The 18,786-nt window shown below is 42.0% G+C and overlaps 1 protein-coding gene across 1 annotated transcript; it reads left to right on the top strand.

The window, feature by feature from the left end:
• The first annotated feature begins 6,723 nt into the window (after nt 1-6,723).
• LOC110502768 (transmembrane protein 100) lies at nt 6,724-17,603 on the top strand. The gene is made up of 2 exons (XM_021581038.2): nt 6,724-7,216; nt 15,756-17,603. Exon 2 carries the CDS (start codon nt 15,785-15,787, stop codon nt 16,259-16,261), a length of 477 nt encoding a protein of 158 aa, XP_021436713.2. The 5' UTR covers nt 6,724-7,216; nt 15,756-15,784; the 3' UTR covers nt 16,262-17,603.
• The last annotated feature ends 1,183 nt before the right edge of the window (nt 17,604-18,786 follow it).

Raw genomic sequence — 18,786 nt, 5'->3', positions numbered from 1 at the left:
TATGTTTTATAGTCACTGTACGTATTATAGTCACTGTCCTTGATCTTGTTATCACACCACAGGAGGTTGGTGGCTCCTTAATTGGGGAGAACGGGCTCGGGGTAATGTCTGGAGTGGAATCAGTGGAATGGTATCAAACACATGGTTTCCAGGTGTTTGATGCCATTCCATATGCTCCATTCCAGCCATTATTATGAGCCTCCCCTCAGCAGCCTCCACTTTATCACACGTTAGTCATTGGCCTCCCTAGTGGCGCAGCGGTCTAAGGCACTGCACTACATTGCAGTGCTAGAGGCAACACTACAGACCCTGGTTCGTTCCCAGGATGTGTCACAACCGGCCGTGATCGGAAGTCCAATAAGGTCGGCGCAAAATTGGCCCAGCATCGTCCGGGTTAAGGGAGGGTTTGGCCAGGGTAGGCCATCATTGTAAATAAGAATTTGTTCTTAACTGACTTGCCTAGTTAAATAAATAAAAATGTATAGTTGGCAAACTATCTTGTATACTCTTCATACATATTTTTATGTAGTAGATAGCTAAGTGTGGCTGGGCCACAGTCAGCACATTACCATGATACACATCCCACCCCTAGGGGGCAGTGGCTGCCGGGGCCAGGCAAGGAAGCTCTGGTATGCATAAATCTGTGGTATTCACAGATGGGAGAGATTACCGCGCTAATCATCTGAACGAGTGTGATTTACCGGCCCGCAGGACTTTTGATTTTGAAGGCCTTGGAGTTTTTCATATTATTTGTTGTTTGTCACCAACTGAACGACAATATTATAATTATCACAACTTTTTACTGTATACCTCAGAGCTCATTTATAAAGCATTTCACTGTAGCTTATCCAAAGCTACAGTAGAGAGAGCTGTGTGTGTATACTGTACCCCAACATACTGTTAGTTGTATTCTCAGATATAAGCAATGCTGTACTGTAGGCACTGTACTCAAATTACCCCCCCCCCCCCCCCCCCTCCTCCTTAATACAGGAATACAACTCACTTCTTGAATTGAAAGTTAATTGACCCTAACCCTGAATATATGATATGTATGTGTCCAGGAAACATCTGTTGAATGCTCCCATTCTTACACAGGTCCCACCGTGTTTAACGTCAGCCAAGTGAGTGGGAAGGGGAGAGGAAGAGGTTAAGAGAGACATAGAGAGGTGGGTATGGAGAGAGAGAGGGGAGGTGGAAAAGGATAAGAGAAAAGAGATACGTTCCTGTAGGTGTAAATTAACGATTGAAATAAAGACAGAGAGAGTCAAGGTCCAAGGCAGAGGATGAAAAAGAGGGAGCCATAAAACAAGGGAGAGACTAAATGAGGAAAAAGAGGGAAAGTTACAAGAGCAGCTCTGGTTTCACTGGTTAGCAGTGTCTTCAGAACTCTGAAGTGAAGACAGCAGAGGAAATGTCCCTATAATTCCCAGTTTCCATGGGGATTCCACCACAGCAACCAGGGATTACCTCATTTCCTGCCTCTGTAATGTAAATATACCATAGCCTGCAGCCTCGGAGAACAGACAGGAAGGAGTTCAGGGTCAAAGGTTACTGTGCCAAAGAGAAGCCAGTGTAGGGTAGACTCCTCGCCAGGGTGTATCCCCAAATGGCACCCTATTCCCTATAGTGCACTACTGTTGACCAATGCCCTTTAGACCCAGGTCAAACGTTGTGCACTATATAGGGAAAATGTTACGGGGAGCTGAACAGCAAACCCAAGAGCAGACTCAGACAAGGAGACTGTGATGAGGTAACCAAGGTATTTATTGAAACACGGGGGGAAGATTGAGTGCAGGCCAGGGGAAGCTCGGGCGGGTTGCTGGAAACCAGGTGCGGAGGCTGAGGCTGGAGTGAGAGGTGTGGGGACAGGGTAAGCAGGTCCGGAGGGGAATCCAAGGGAGCGTAGAGTGGGGAATCCAGGACAGACTAGCAGGACTGACAAGAAGTCGGACTGGAGACAGGGACCAGAGTCAGAGCGGGAAGAACTGTAGCAGAGAGGAAAACAGCATCAAGCAAGGGAAAACAGGCACAACAGGCTAGCAACATGGACTGACTGGGCAGAGATTACGATCTTTTATTTTTAAAATTTTATTTCACCTTTATTTAACCAGGTAGGCTAGTTGAGAACAAGTTCTCATTTACAACTGCAACCTGGCCAAGATAAAGCAAAGCATTGCGACACAAACAACAACGCAGAGTTACACATGGAATAAACAAACATACAGTCAATAACACAATAGAATAGAAAAAGTAGAAAAAGATAGAAATAGAAAAAGTCTATATACAGTGTGTGCAAATGAGGTAAGATAAGGGAGGGAAGGCAATCAATAGGCCATAGTGGCAAAATACTTACAATTTAGCAATTAAACACTAGAGTGATAGATGTGCAGAAGATGCGTGTGCAAGTAGAGATACTTAGGTGCAAAGGTGCAAAAAAATAATAATAAAACATAACAGTATGAGGTAGTTGCATGGGCTATGTACAAGTGCAATGATCTGTGAGCTGCTCTGACAGCTGGTGCCTAAAGTTAGTGAGGGAGAGATGAGTCTCCAGCTTCAGTGATTTTTGCAATTCGTTACAGTCATTGGCAGCAGAGAACTAGAAGGAAAGGCAGCCAAAGGAGGAATTGGCTTTGGGGGTGACCAGTGAAATATACCTGCTGGAGCGCGTGCTACGGGTGGGTGCTGCTATGGTGACCAGTGAGCTGAGATAAGGCAGGGCTTTACCTAGCATATTCAAAACTCTGATTCAAAACTCAAAAGGACTGACAGTATCGCCTGTTTCACTATGATCGCCACTGGGTCTGCGTCACACCAAAGGGTGGGCGTCACAAACACCAGGAATATTCAACTTCAATTGCTCCACCTCCACACTCAACGCTACCCCAGAAATCACTCCTTTCAATGGTGCCCTGTTCCTAAGAGCAAGCAAGAAACAGATCGTGACCCACATGCATGGAAAAACAAAGTCCACTTCAGCATACCTTCACCAATTTAACAGTACCCAATGTCCTTTCCACCCAACCTGATACCACATATGGATCAGCCAAAAGGTAAGGATCCACTTTCTCCAAAAATCTCACTCACACTGGGCCAGAATCATCTTCATCATAATCCTCAGGATGAGACTGGGATCTTCACCACATCTGTCACCTCAGGTAATTCCCCCTCAAACTCATCAACTTCACTATCTACCCTATCGTTCCACGCTTTGGGAGACAAGATCTGTGCTTAATGCCTTTTTTATGCTTTACGGCCTCCATCTTCTTCTCTTCCTGCATTCATTCTTTCTTACTACAAGAGCCAGAATGGGACCGATAATGCTTTTTCGGAGTCATGGCCCTAAGCAACAATGTACTTTCCTCCGTTTCTTTTCTGAGATCCACATGAAATCATCTTTGGAAAAGATCCCACATATATTATGATGACATTTTCTGATGTTTTTGTTTGTTTTAATCTCCGGCAGGTTTTTTTCTGTCTGTTCGTGCACACAAAAAAATGGGGACTGATAGATGAAATGCGGACAGTCTGAGCACTGATGGTGTAACTCAGGCAGTTGTTGTTGCCATCCTGTACCTGTCCCATAGGTGTGATGATCGGATGTACCGATCCTGTGCAGGGGTTGTTACACGTGGTCTGCCACTGCGAGGACAATCTGCTGTCTGCCCTGTCTCCCTGTAGCGCTGTATTAGGTGTCTCACAGTACGGACATTGCAATTTATTGCCCTGGCCACATCTGCAGTCCTCATGCCTCCTTGCAGCATGCCTAAGGCACGTTCACGCAGATGAGCAGGGACCCCGGGCATCTTTCTTTTGGTGTTTTTCAGAGTCAGTAGAAAGGCCTCTTTAGTGTCCTAAGTTTTCATAACTGTGACCTTAATTGCCTACCGTCTATCTGCAAGCTGTTAGTGTCTTAACGACCATTCCACTGTTCTATAGTTGTTTATGGTTCATTGAACAGGCATGGGAAACGGTGTTTAAACCCTTTACAATGAAGGTCTGTGAAGTTATTTGGATTTTTACGAAATCCTGAAAAGGGACATTCCTTTTTATGTTGTCACTGAAGAATACTGTTGGCTGCAACTGTGTTAAAACTGGTTTAAACAGAGTACTGTAGATGTATATTTTGCAGTTGTGAAATTATTTTGATGTAATATGAAAGTAGAGGGCTCGCAATCTAACGGCAGAACAGCTAAATATGTCGTTAGATGCTTTTTTCCCCTCCCACATCACTGTATACACACACAGAAGACCTCCGCTAAACATAAGATCACATGGTTTATCTGTCTCTCTGTGACCAAGATAACTTCAGAACAAAGTTGACTACAATTACAAAGTTGCCAATGTCTTTGCAATTAATACAAACAACCAACGTATAAAAATATGGTTCAAATAAAAATCGAGATGACTGCATTAAAATATAAATGCAGTAGGCTATAGGCCTATTTCAATCATATTGAAATACATTTCATGTTCAATAAATTAACTGTAATTTGTCTCAGTATATTAAATGATTTGTAGCCTAATGTGCGCAATGTTGTGCAAAATCTGTGATTTAGTGCATTTTCATTGGGTAACGCCTTGATCATACCGATAGCGTCATTGCAAAATAGTATGCAGCATCATCTGGATGTGTGCAACAAAAGTTCACCATTCACCTTCTGCCAAGCCGTCTACACATACAGTTTGACTCATAGGTTCGATGAATCATTTCTACCAGCATGTCACCTGTGCAACTAGAGAAAAAAAGATCACCTTTACTCCACACACAAAGACACATACAAAGCTCTTCCTCACACTCCATTTGGCAAATCTGACTATAACTCTATCCTCTTGATTCCTGCTTACATTCAAAAACTCAAACATGAAATACCAGTGATGCCTCAATACTACGAAGTGGTCTGATGAAGCGGATGCTAAACTACAGGACAGTTTCGCTAGCAAAGACTGGAATATGTTCCAGAATTTATCCGTTGACATTGAGGAGTTTACAGAGAAGAATGGGAGAAACTCCCCAAATACAGGTGTGCCAAGCTTGTAGTGTCCTACCCAAGAAGACTTGAGGCTGTAATCGCTGCCAAAGGTGCTTCAGTGATTAACACTTTTTTGGTTACTACATGATTCCATGTGTGTTATTTAATAGTTTATAATGTCTTCATTATTATTCTACAATATAGAAAATAGTAAAAAAAAATAAAAAAAATAAACTGGAATGAGTAGGTGTGCCCAAACCAGTCATATTCTGTTTTTTAAAATTTTTTATACATATGCAAAAATATCTAAAAACTTGTTTTCGCTTTATCGTTATGGGGTATTGTGTTATTATTGATGAGGGTAACAAATTATGTAATCCATTTTTGAATAAGGCTGTAAAGTATCAAAATGTGGAAAAAGTCAAGAGGTCTGAATACTTTCCGAATGCACTGTATCTACAATATGTCAATTTCCTCGTACCTGTCACGCCCTGGTCTTAGTATTTTATGTTTTCTTTATTATTTTGGTCAGGCCAGGGTGTGACATGGGTTATTTATGTGGTGTGTTTTGTCTTGGGGTTTTTGTAGGTTATGGGATTGTGGTATAGTATAGTAGTCTAGGAAAGTCTATGGTTGCCTGGAGTGGTTCTCAATCAGAGGCAGGTGTTTATCGTTGTCTCTGATTGGGAACCATATTTAGGCAGCCATATTCTTTGAGTGTTTCGTGGGTGATTGTTCCTTTCTCTGTGTTTGTTTGCACCAGATAAGGCTGTTTAGGGTTTTCACATTACGTTTATTGTTTTGTATTGGTCATTATTATCTTTATTAAAGATGTATCGAAATAACCACGCTGCATTTTGGTCCTCCTCTCTTTCGACGGAAGAAAACCTTAACAGTACCCCTACACATCGACTCGGTATATCGCCGAGCTGTCATTGGTCATTGTGTATTTGTTCCTTGTGTTTCTCGTGATACAATTGTTTTGTTTACAAAGCATGTGACAATTAACATTTGATTTGTTTCTGCATAAAGGATGATGTAATCCTCCTGAGGATGAGCTGGCCAATCAGCGGTCTACTGTATGAATATTTTTTATGACCAGTATAAGCCATTCTGTTGTTCGAGTATGCCCTAACCATTCCAACACAGAAAAGCTGCTTTATAACATACTTAATTACAATTTCTTGGAAGGAAAACTGCCAGTAGATACCATAGACTTCCAGTCATTCTGCTAATGCTAGTTAGCATTGGCTCTCAAAACTACCTCTAACTTATTTCATACTGGAGAAAGAGACATCTGACTGAGGAGGTAGATAAAGGGCCTCATTTCCAAAATCCCGAAGTATCACTTTAATTATAGGTCATATTTAATAGAAATCTGGAAACACTGGAGAGTTAGTTACTCTAAAGGCCATTCCTCGTTAGTGACATAGGTACTCGTTGACACCTTGAAACACTAGTAGAACTGAACAACATGGATAAGACAAAGTATTATGTCATAACAGTAGACAAGTGCATTTTGCAATTATGTTATATACACTACCGGTAAAATAATCAAAAACGAATGGAATTTTTGTTTGAATACAGAATCAGTTGTGACGCTATGGTCATAACAACGCAATTGTGTTTGCTGTATACTTTAAAATAAGGGCTAAGGGTGGAAAGGGTTAAAAGTTTCCTTGCTCGTTCAGTAGGTGAGGGGGAGAGGAAAGTCGTGTCTCACAGACACTCCCCCCTTTAGCTATTGATTTCCCCCTGCGTGATTCTCCAAGACGATGTAGACCAGATCATTGCAAAGAGCCACAGCTCTCTAGACATGCCTGCACGATACATAGACAGTGTATAGAGAGAATAGGAGTGAGTGGAATGAACGGTGGTAGGCTCTATATCTCATTCTGGGGAAACCTCTGCGCATATAATATGCTGGTGCTAAAGTTAAACAGGATAGTCGTATATTCTATCTGTATTTGGACAAAAAAAACGACCTGATAATGGACAAAAAACGAATGGATGACATACAACTTCAAGCTCGAGATGATAGTGAATAGGCTGACGGTTGCATTCCCTTACCACAAAGACGCACTGTTTCAGAAGACTGAAGAGCTCCAGGATACAGTACATTCAACTGATGTATTTTACCTTAATTGTGAAATTCACAGTTATTGGCACTGAATACTATATTCCTGAAACTACAATATATTCATGGGTTAGGTGTAAAATATGGAATCAGTCAGCATTTTAAGGTGAGTAATTAGATTGTTTTTTTCATTCAAAATAATCTTTATCACGCGCGCCTAGGCCAACGAATATTGCATCACATACTAGTTGACATCGACAGAGAAGAGTTGATGACGGATCCCAGCTAGCACATAACGTTCTGAGAACCATAGGTTTCTTCAAGCTTGGTGAGAGCGTGGTTGACCTATGGTTATATTACATACAACCTTTCTGGGAATGGTGCAGGAGAGTTGCTTGGCTTTGGAACAATCTCAGCACAAAACAAAAAAAATCTTGGTATTTAAATACTTTACAGTACAGTTCCTCCAGCATTCTGAGATTCTGCAATTATAAAATGTTTAGCAAAATCAACAATTCCCTGCATATTATGCGAGGGTGTGCAAATTTGACCAAATCACCACACTATTTCCACATAAAACAGTCAAATAATCGCAATATTATTGCATAAAACTGACCCATCACAGCAATACAAAAAGAGGGCTGATAATTTCAACCAGTCACCACATGTTTACTGCATAATGTGGTTCAATCAAGCCACACGTCAACACTCGTCAGGGCATTTTCACTTTGCATATTGCCAATGGAAAATGTCAGAATTGCTGCAGCAAAATCAAGCTTATTTGCCTGCAAATATCACAAAATCCTTGCAAAATCATAGACTACGCTATGGATGCAAGGACTGACCATCCATGATATCCAAATTATTTTTTAATTTATGTTTTGAGGCTATATAGTGTTTTATTTTATTTTATTTACAAACATTGCAGTAAAACAAGTAAATATGTTGGGTTCTGATGGGGTATGACAGTTGAACTAAGCTCATTAGGCATTTATAAGTTATGTTATTCAAGAATCAATGGATATATATCATTCATTTAGAATTCCAAAAATTGATGTAGCAACTGCAGATTTTCCCTTTAACAGAACATTTCCTGAAGGTTCAAACATGGTTTACATTTAATTCAATTTGTGGTCATGTTCTGTGGGAATTTCAGTACTTTAGCATAACGTTTCCTACCGGTTTCTTTGTGGTTCTTTTTAAAATCATGTTCTTAAATTGTTCCGAGAACATTGAGAAACAACGTTCTTCTGTGGTAATTTCAGTACTTCAGCATAACCTTTCCTACAGGCTTCTATTTTAGGCCAGGCATCACAGGCTGAAATTAAACTTTTGAATCTACCTTAAATGTTTTGATTTGTTGCTATTTTGGTTCATTAGTATTTTCAAAAAATAAACATAAAAATGTCAACAATTTATATTTTCTTTAGTTTATCATACTAAAGTCATCAACATTTTAATGAATTTCTACCACTTTAAAATGGACATACATCAATCATTTAAAAATTCACTACATTGAATTACTGTACACATAATTTCAAAACCCATTTCATAGACAATGTTTTCAAACTGTACAACATTTAGTAACTTACTTTGAAGAGATGGTTATTGGGTTTAAATAGGCTTTTGTCATGTGGTACTCTTCATTCAGTGTACTTGTCTTTAACTGCCATTTCCCAAAAGTCAGACTCTTCCCAACTCATTATTCTCAGCTTCAGAAGCATCTACATTTACCACATTTTGTATGGTTATCCTTAGATATATTCTCCAGACGTGGCCAGAGAGAATTGTTTATATGCTGTAAACATTTTATTTTACACTGATCAAAATTATAAACGCCCATGTTTCATGAGCTGAAATAAAAGATCCCAGAAATATTCCATATGCACAAAAAGCTTATTCCTCTCAAATTTTGTGCATAAATTTGTTTACATTGCTGTTAGTGAGCATTTATCGTTTGCAAAGGTAATCCATCCACCTGACAGGTGTGGCATATCAAGAAGCTGATTAAACAGCGTGATCATTACACGGGCGCAACTTTTGCAGGGGACAATAAAAGGCCACTCAAAAATAGGCAATTTTGTCACACAATGCAATACCACAGATGTCTCAAGTTTTGATGGAGCATGCAATCGGCATGCTGATTGCAGGAATGTCCACCAGAGCTGTTGGCAGAGAATTTCATTTTAATTTCTCTAGCATAAGCCACCTCCAATGTTGTTTTAGAGAATTTGGCACTACGTCCAACCGGCCTCACAACCGCAGACCATGTGTACGGCATTGTGTGGGCGTTGTGTACGGCGTTGTGTACGGCAGTGTGTACGGCGGTGTGTACGGCGGTGTGTGGGCGAGCGGTTTGCTGATGTCAACATTGTTAAAACAGTGGCCCATGGAGGCAGTGGGGTTATGGTATGGGCAAGCATAAGTTACATACAAAGAAGTCAATTGCATTTTATTGATTGACAATTTGAAGGCACAAAAATACCACAACGAGACCCTCGAGGCCCATTGTGAGGCAGATGCATATCTGTATTACTAGTCATGTGAAATCCATAGATTAGAGCCTAATGAATGTATTTCAATTGACTGATTTCCTCATATGAAATGTAACTCTGTCAAATCTTTGACATTTTTGCATGCCTCCAACGCCTCCAACTCAATCATCAAGTTTACAGGCGACACAACAGGACTAAGCCTGATTACCAACAATGACAAGACAGGGAGGAGGTGAGGGCCCTAGCGGAGTGGTGCCAGGAAAATAACCTTTCCCGCAATGTCAACAAAACGAAGGAGCTGATCGTGGACTTCAGGAGACAGCAGAAGGAGCACCCCAGTATCCACATTGACCCGACTGCAGTGGAGATGGTGAAAAGCTTCAAGTTCCTCGGCGTACACATCACTGACAATCAGAAATAGTTCACCCACACAGACATTGTGGTGAAAAAGGTGCAACATTGTTTCTTCAACTTCTGGAGGCTGAAAAAATGTGTCTTGGGCCCCTAAGACCCTCACAAACTTTTGCAGATGCACCATTGAGAGCATCCTGTTGGGCTGTATCACAGCCTGGTATGGCAAGTGCAGCGCCCGCAACCACAGGGCTCTCCAGAGGATTGTGCGGTCTGCCCAACGCATCACCGGGAACACATTGCCTGCCTTGCAGGACGCCTACAGCACCCGATGTCACAGGAATGCCAAAAAGATCATCAAGGACATCAACAACCCGAACCATGGCCTGTTCAGCACGCTATCATCCAGAAGGTGAGGTCAGAACAGGTGCATCAAACCTGGGACCAAGAGACTGAAAAACAGCTTCTATCTCAAGGCCATCAGACTGTTAAATAGTCATCACTACCCGGCCCCCACCCAGTATGCTGCCCTGAACTTAATTTGTGGAATTTTTTTCCTTCTTATTAACGCGTTTGATTGAGCCAATCAGTTGTGTTGTGACAAGGTAGGGGTGGTATGCAGAAGATGGCCTTATATGGTAAAAGTCCATATGTGACCCATTTCAGGAAACTAGGCATATGTCGAAGGGCACTAGTTCAAAGGAGAGCCGTTTGAACGTTATCTTTAAAAAAAATCTAAATGCGTTTTTTGTCAGAAATGTCTTCTCGAACATGTGAACTTTCATGTGCTTTAATAACAAACTTGTTTGCCACCTGTAAATAGAAATAAAATTGTTAAATTACGACCCTAGTTGGTTTAGCCACAGAAAAAGCCAGCAACTTTCCCACTAGCCATGATTGGCAGAGATAATGAGTGGGCTGGACATGCAGAAAGATGAGTTTGGATACCATATAGCGGGCTTCTGTCTATTTGAACTGGTCAGTATGTCTAGGTAATCCTGTCTAACGTGGCTTTTTAAAAAATCTAATCAAATTGTATTAGTCACATGCGCAGAATACAACAGTGAAATGCTTACTTACGAGCCCCTAACCAACAATGCAGTTTAAAATATATACATATATATAAATATGTATAAGAATAAAAGATCAAAGTAACAAGAAATTAAAGAGCAGCAGTAAAATAACAATAGCGAGACTACATACATGGGGTACCGGTTAGTTGAGGTAGTATGTACTGTACATGTAGGTAGAGTTATTAAGGTGACTCTGCATAAAGGACAACAGAGAGTAGCGGTGTAAAGAGGGGGAGAAGGGGGGCAATGCAAATAGTCTGGGTAGCCATATGACTAGATGTTCAGGAGTCTTATGGCTTGGGGGTAGAAGCTATTTAGAAGCCTCTTGGACCTAAGATTGGCGCTCCGGTACCGCTTGCTGTGCGGTAGCAGAGAGAACTGTCTATGACTAGGGTGGCTGGAGTCTTTGGCAATTTTTAGGGCCTTCCTCTGACACCACCTGGTATAGAGGTCCTAAATGGCAGGAATATTGGTCCCAGTGATGTACTGGGCAGTTCGCACTACCCTCTGTAGTGCCTTGTGGTCGGAGGCCGAGCAGTTGCCATACCAGGCAGTGATGCAACCTGTCAGGATGCTCTTTTCAGTCTCCTGAAGAGGGAATAGGTTTTGTTGTGTCCTTTTCACAACCTCCTTGGTGTGCTTGGACCATGTTAGTTTGTTGATGATGTGGACACCAAGGAACTTAAAGCTCTCAACCTGCTCCACTGCAGCCCCGTTGACGAAAATGGGGGCGTGCTCGATCCTCTTTTTCCTGTAGTCCACAATCATCTCCTTTGTCTTGATCACGTTGTAGGAGAGGTTGTTGTCCTGGCACCACACGGCCAGGTCTCTGACCTCCTCCCTATAGGCTGTCTCGTGGTTGTTGGTGATCAGGCCTACCACTGTTGTGTCATCTGCAAATTTAATGATGGTGTTGGAGTCGTGCCTGGCCATGCAGTCATGAGTGAACAGGGAGTACAGGAGGGGACCCTGTGTTGAGGATCAGCATGGTAGATGTGTTGTTACCTACCCTTACCACCTGTTTGCGGCCCGTCAGGAAGTCCAGGATCCAGTTGCACAGGGAGGTGTTTAGTGCCAGGGTCCTTAGCTTATTGATGAGCTTTGAGGGCACTATGGTGTTGAATGCTGAGTTGTAGTCAATGTATAGCATTCTCACATAGGTGTTCCTTTTGTCCAGGTGGGAAAGGGCAGTGTGGAGTTCAATAGAGATTGCATCATCTGTGGATCTGTTGGGGCGGTATGCAAAATGGAGTAGGTCTAGGGTTTCTAGGATGATGGTGTTGATGTGAGCCATGACCAGTCTTTCAAAGCAACGGGCAGATTACCTTAGTGTTCTTAGGCACGGGCAGTATGGTGGTCTGCTTGAAGCATGTTGGTATTACAGACTCGGACAGGGAGAGATTGAAAATGTCAGTGAAGACACTTGCCAGCTGGTCAGCGCATGCTTGCAGTACACGTCCTGGTAATCTGTCTGTCCCCGCGGCCTTGTGAATGTTGACCTGTTTAAAGGTCTTACTCACATCGGCTGTGGAGAGAGTGATCACACAGTCTTCCGGAAAAGCTGGTGATCTAATGCATGTTTCAATGTTATATGCCTCGAAGCGAGCATAGAAGTAGTTTAGCTCGTCTGGTAGGCTCGTGTCATTGGGCAGCTCTCGGCTGTGCTTCCCTTTGCAAGCCCTGCCACATCCGATGAGCGTCAGAGCCGGTGTAGTACGATTCGAGCTTAGTCCTGTATTGACGCTTTTCCTTTTTGATTGTTCATCGGAGGGCATAGCAGGATTTCTTAAAAGCTTCCAGGTTATAGGCCCACTCCTTGAAAGCGGCAGCTCTAGCCTTTAGATCAGTGCAGATGTTGCCTGTAATCCATGGCTTCTGGTTGGGGTATGTACGTACAGTCACTGTGGGGACGACGTCATCGATGCACTTATTGATGAAGCCAATGACTGAGGTGGTGCACTCCTCAATGCCATCAGAGGAATCACGGAACATATTCCAGTCTGTGCTAGCAAAACAGTCCTGTAGCTTAGCATCTGCTTCATCTGACCACTTTTTTATTGATCTAGTCACTGGTGCTTCCTGCTTCAATTTTTGCTTGTAAGCAGAAATCAGGAGGATATAATTATGGTCAGATTTGCCCAATGAAGGGTGAGGGAGACCTTTGTATGCGTCTCTGTGTGGAGTTATAGGTAGTCCAGAGTTCTTTTTCCTCTGGTTGCACATTTAACATTATGATGGAAATTTGGTCAAATGGATTTAAGTTTCCCTGCAATAAAGTTCCCGGCTACTAGGAGTGCCGCCTCTGGGTGAGCGTTTTCTTGTTTGCTTATGGCGGAATACACCACATTCAATGCTGTCTTAATGCCAGCCTCTGACTATAGGGGTATGTAAACAGCTACAAAGAATACAGATGAAAACTCTCTTGGTAGATAGTGTGGTCTACAGCTTATCATGAGATACTCTACCTTAGGCTAGCAATAGCTCGAGACTTCCTTAGATATCGTGCACCAGCTGTTATGTACAAAAATACATAGTCCGCCGCCCCTTGTCTTACCAGACGCCGCTGTTCTATGCTGCCGGTACATCGTCTAACCAGCCAGCTGTATGTTGATATTGTCGTCGTTCAGCCGCGACTCTGGGAAGCATAAGATGTTACAGTTTTTTATGTCTTGCTGGTAGTTTAATCTTCCATGTAACTCGTTGATTTTATTCTCCCAAGGATTGCACGTTTGCAAGCAGAATGTAGAGAAGTCGGGGCTTATTCGATCCCCTACGAATTCTCAGAAGGCAGCCGGCCTTTCGCCCCTCTTTCACCTTGGAATGGCCTAGTCAAAGCTAAGATCTTAATCCAATTGAGAATCTGTTGTATGACTTAAAGTTTGCTGTACACCAGTGGAACCCATCCAACTTCAATGAGCTAGAGCAGTTTTGTCTTGAAGAATGGGCAAAAATCCCAGTGGCTAGATGTACCAAGCTTATAGAGACATACCCCAAGAGACTTGCAGCTGTTATTGCTGCAAAAGGTGGCTCTAACAAAGTATCGACTTTGGGGGATGAATAGTTATGCATGCTCAAGTTTTCCATTTTTTGTCTTATTTCTTGTTTGTTTCACAATAAAAAATTATTTTGCATCTTCAAAGTGGTAGGCATGTTGTGTAAATCAAATGATACAACCCCCCCTCCAAATACATTTTAATTCCAGGTTGTAAGGCAACAAAATAGGAAAAATACCAAGGGGGTGAATACTTTTGCAAGCCACTGTATTTAATGTCATATTTTTACTACATTCGGGGAATGTTCTAAATCCACAAAATAACTATTGCATTTTGCAGCATATGATGACTCTTTGCTTCTTGAAAGTCCAATATCTGATAAACTTGACTGCTGACATGCAAAGCATTTTGGGACTGTATCAACAGTGGACTAATGAAAAAAAGTTATATTTAAGCAATGTTTTCAGAACTTTCTGAGAATGTATGGTTCTCTTTTATGCTAGTTCTTTGCAATAAAGAAATGTAAAAAAAAAAACATCCACATCAATTGTCTCTAAATTCCGTTCTCAGAAAATAAACAAAACTTTCCCTAAAAAAACACAAGAAAACTTTAGCAATGTTCAGAAAACGTTCTAAGATTGTTATTTAAAAACATATATATTCTGTTCTCAGCATCAACAAAAATCTCTCTAGCCTCTATCTTGGTTAAATGTGTTCAGGTGTGTTGGCTGCGCTTACTATTTGGCCACACCTGATCTTATGGAGTGATTGTTTCCTTTGAAATGGGTTCTGTTTGAATAGACTAAAATGTACAGCTTTGTATGCGTAACAAAACACAGCATCCTAACTCTATCCTGGTGGTGCAGTGGACAAATTCCAGTGATAGAGAACAGGAGCACACAGCTTCAAATCTCAATGATGCTGTATCAGATTTTTTTTAAACAGTTTACATGATTAATGCCTAAACAAATTAATGTCCTACCCAAAATAAGTCTTATTGGAACATTCAGTGAAGGTTTTTAGAACGTTATTCAAAAACCTCGAAATTTCGTTCTTAGAGTGTTAAGAAAACTTTCAATAATAACCACTACAAAACTTTAACAATATTTAGAAAATGTTCTCAGAATGTTATTAAATTACCTTCAAATAACCCTATAATTTGCATTGTCAGAGCATTAATAAAACCTTCCAGGAAAACTTTCTTAGAACCTTCCAGAGGAAAACGTTCTCAGAACCTCCTTGCAACCTCCAAATACATTTTCACAGAGCAAGCAAAATGTTCAGTTTTACCAGCCAGGAAATGTTTGGCTTCATTCCCACAACCAATGTGAAACCAAAACCATACGTTCCCACAACTTCCAAGGAACCAAATGTGCTAGCTGGGATCATAGCGTTTTTTTTATAGCTTTAGGCTACATTATTTATTTCATCATTAGAGCGGACTGTTTATCAAATTGGCTGGCTCCTGTTTCACAGAGGTGTCGTAATGTTAGCTGCCTTTCTCTGGGAAATTTGACAGTTATGTTGCGCACTGTCGACGCCACTGCCAACAATGCATCCGGTGGAAATATTACTGCCAGGGCATAGACATTGGCACAGAGATCTTTCATTTCAATGGGAACAGGCTTCAATTTAGAGACCTACCTCAACTCACTGTAATTCAGTAAATTGTGAACTGCTGACATCCTTTATTTTTGTGCTAATCCTTAAGGTGTAGTCAGGGTTTTCTCTGTTTTGTTTTCAATATGACTAAAATGTATTTTTCTCTCTCTGTACACCACACTGATTGACAGACTCAACAGGTTGACCACTGAAAATTAAGATGGCCCACCATTTCCTAGCTAACAAAATCTCTATGCCAGACGACCCCATCTGCAGAAACTCACCGAAAGTCCCAAAAAGTGCCATGAAAATGCCAACATCAACCTCCGAGAAAGTCCCCAAAGAGAAATCCAACAACAACAAGAAGGACTGTAGCGTCGTCGTGACGACTGTCCCGTTAATCAACGAGATGCAGCTGACAGCGGCCACAGGTGGGGCGGAGATGTCGTGCTACCGGTGCACAGTGCCATTCGGCGTGGTGGTCCTCATTGCCGGTATTGTGGTAACTGCTGTGGCGTACATGTTCAACTCACACGGCTCCACCATCTCGGTGCTGGGGCTGGTTCTGCTGTCAGCCGGGCTGGCTCTGCTGGGGTCCAGTACCGTCTGTTGGAGGGTCCGGCTGGGGCGGAAGAAGGACCGGAGGAGGGAGAGTCAGACGGCCCTCATGTACAACCATGGTGTCTGTGTGGTCTGAGCCCTGAGGGAGATAGTCACTGTTAAAAAGAAGTTTGAACAATTTGAAGTTTGAATGAAGAGGTAATGAACAGAGACTACTAGAGAGAGATGAGGGATGTCAGAGGTGGTTGGGTATGAAGGACTCACACATTGTCCAAAACAGATGCTTAGCTGAAGGACTAGAATGGCCTAGAAATACAATCTGTACTGTAGGTAAGATCCTATCTGTAAGGACTAGAGTGGCCTACAAAGACTGGCAGGTAGCCTAGCAGTTAAAAGAGTGTTGAGCCAGTAACCAAAAGGTTGCTGGTTTGAATCCCTGAGCTGACTAGATGAAAAATATGTTGCTGTACCCTTTAGCAAAACAAGTACAACCCTAATTACCTATTCAGTTGATATACTGCCTAGAGATCTAGATGAACACAATTGTTCATCGGGGGGGGGTGGGATGTTGTAACTTTAATGTGTTACAGAGTTAATGTTTAAGTTTATTCATCCTCCCCCCCGATGAACAATTGTGTTCATCTAGATCTCTAGGCAGTATATCAACTGAATAGGATAAGAGTGTCTGCTAAATTACAAAAAAAATGTAAAGTCTGGTGATTTGTTCTCCCTGGTCATTTGGGAAGACCAAGACTGATCATGAAGATGGAATAACCAAATTATTGGCGAGGAAGGATGGAGTAGGGTAAATTTGCCCCTAGATTCTGATCTTCAGGCTTTTTTCATTTTCCTTACTAATGGTTAAGGTTAGGATTGGGGTAGAGGAAGCTGATCCTAGATCTGTACTTAGGGGAAACTTCACCCTGGAGCAGAAAGGATAGTTGCACGGAGGACCATGATTCTCCATTCTACTATACTCATGCATGTCATGTGATGCATCTGTGACTCTATGGCTGCTCAATTGATGTTTCAAGTGAACATTTCATAGGTACTTAATGTTATGTCTTAGATATGAAGACAGTAGCTGACTTTACAGGGTCAAATCACCCTTTATTACTGCGTAAAGTGAACCTAGGAAGTGATTGCCTAAATGAAGTCAATGTATCTCAAGTTCGATATGCATGATTTTTTATGCTTCCAATGTACTTTTGTAACTGCCTATTATGCCTATTATTGATTAATTTGATACAGTTTGTGCCAAATGTACAGTTTTTCATTGTTAGTATAGTACAAGACCATAGCTGTGGCAAAGCAAGTTGTGGTTTCATATGTACCATTGTACTCTGGTAAAGTTGCATTTTCATGATATTTATGACAAATCTGTTGATATATATTTGGAATATTTGTGCCACTACACTTAAGATGTTAAATCCATGTGCCAATAAATCTGTCAATCAACCAATAAATCAATCAACCAATCAAATGACATTTTATTCGTATATATCCCTATTAACAAAAACATCAGTATCAGTAACTAAGACTAAGCCATTTCACATTGCTCTCTGCATATTGTATTTCTAAATCAAGTTTGGGGAGTTTGAGGGGACTGGACAGTGGTAGTGGGGTGGAGCAGTGGGGGTAGTTGTATTTATAGTGTGTGTTTACGTTGCTTAGCATCCTTCTAACGCCAACGGAGATAATCAAATCATTGGGTTGCGTCACTGTGGGGCTACCGGCTACAACACGTTGTCGCTTCCAAGGCTCTAACTTTATCTCCACTGGAATGGAGCATACAGGGAATGCTATGGGAAGAGAGGGGGGCAGAGAGCGGGGGGCAGAGTGAGCAAGGAAGAGAGAGAGAGAGAGGCAGAGAGAGAGAGAGAGGGGCAGAGAGGGGGAGGAAGAGAGAGCCATAGGGAGAGAGGGAGAGAGAGAGAGAGAGAGAGAGAGAGCGAGAGAGGCAGAGAGGGGGAGGAAGAGAGAGGCATAGGGAGAGAGAGAGAGAGAGTATTGCATCACTCTGACACCGGAACTGTAGATCCAACAGTCATCACTTTGAGAGTTCTCAATAAATACACAAGGGAGTATTCTCTTACAATCCACATAAACACACACACAGTCCCAGTACTTGACGTAACTGTGGAGGATGAAATAGACGTAGGCGATGAAATGTGCAATGATACAGTAGTAGAAAATTAAGTCATGATGTCCATTGGCATCATGACTTAATATAGAGCACTACTTTTGACCACTTGTGCACTACATGAAGGGGGGGGGGGGGGGCATTTCAGACACACACGAACCCCAATTGGGCAATAGTTAGATAGAACCCTATATAATCCTGTTAGCCTGAGTGCCAGCCTGTTTCTTCTATCATCCCAACTCCCAATGACAGCAATGGAGTACACAAGAGCACAGACAGATCTGTTCCACTCAGTCCCTCCCTTCCTGAGAACATTGTTGGTGTCGGATTCAGGAACCAGAGGTGTGGCAGCAGTGTCCCCCACTATCTCACGCGCACACGCACACACACACACACACACACACACACACACACACACACACACACACACACACACACACACACACACACACACACACACACACACACACACACACACACACACACACACACACACACACACACACCTTGTTCTATGT

The sequence above is a fragment of the Oncorhynchus mykiss genome, chromosome 23 (assembly GCF_013265735.2).
Source record: "Oncorhynchus mykiss isolate Arlee chromosome 23, USDA_OmykA_1.1, whole genome shotgun sequence".
Classification (NCBI taxonomy): Eukaryota; Metazoa; Chordata; class Actinopteri; order Salmoniformes; family Salmonidae; genus Oncorhynchus; species Oncorhynchus mykiss.
This window is presented reverse-complemented; position numbering and strand designations above follow the sequence as displayed.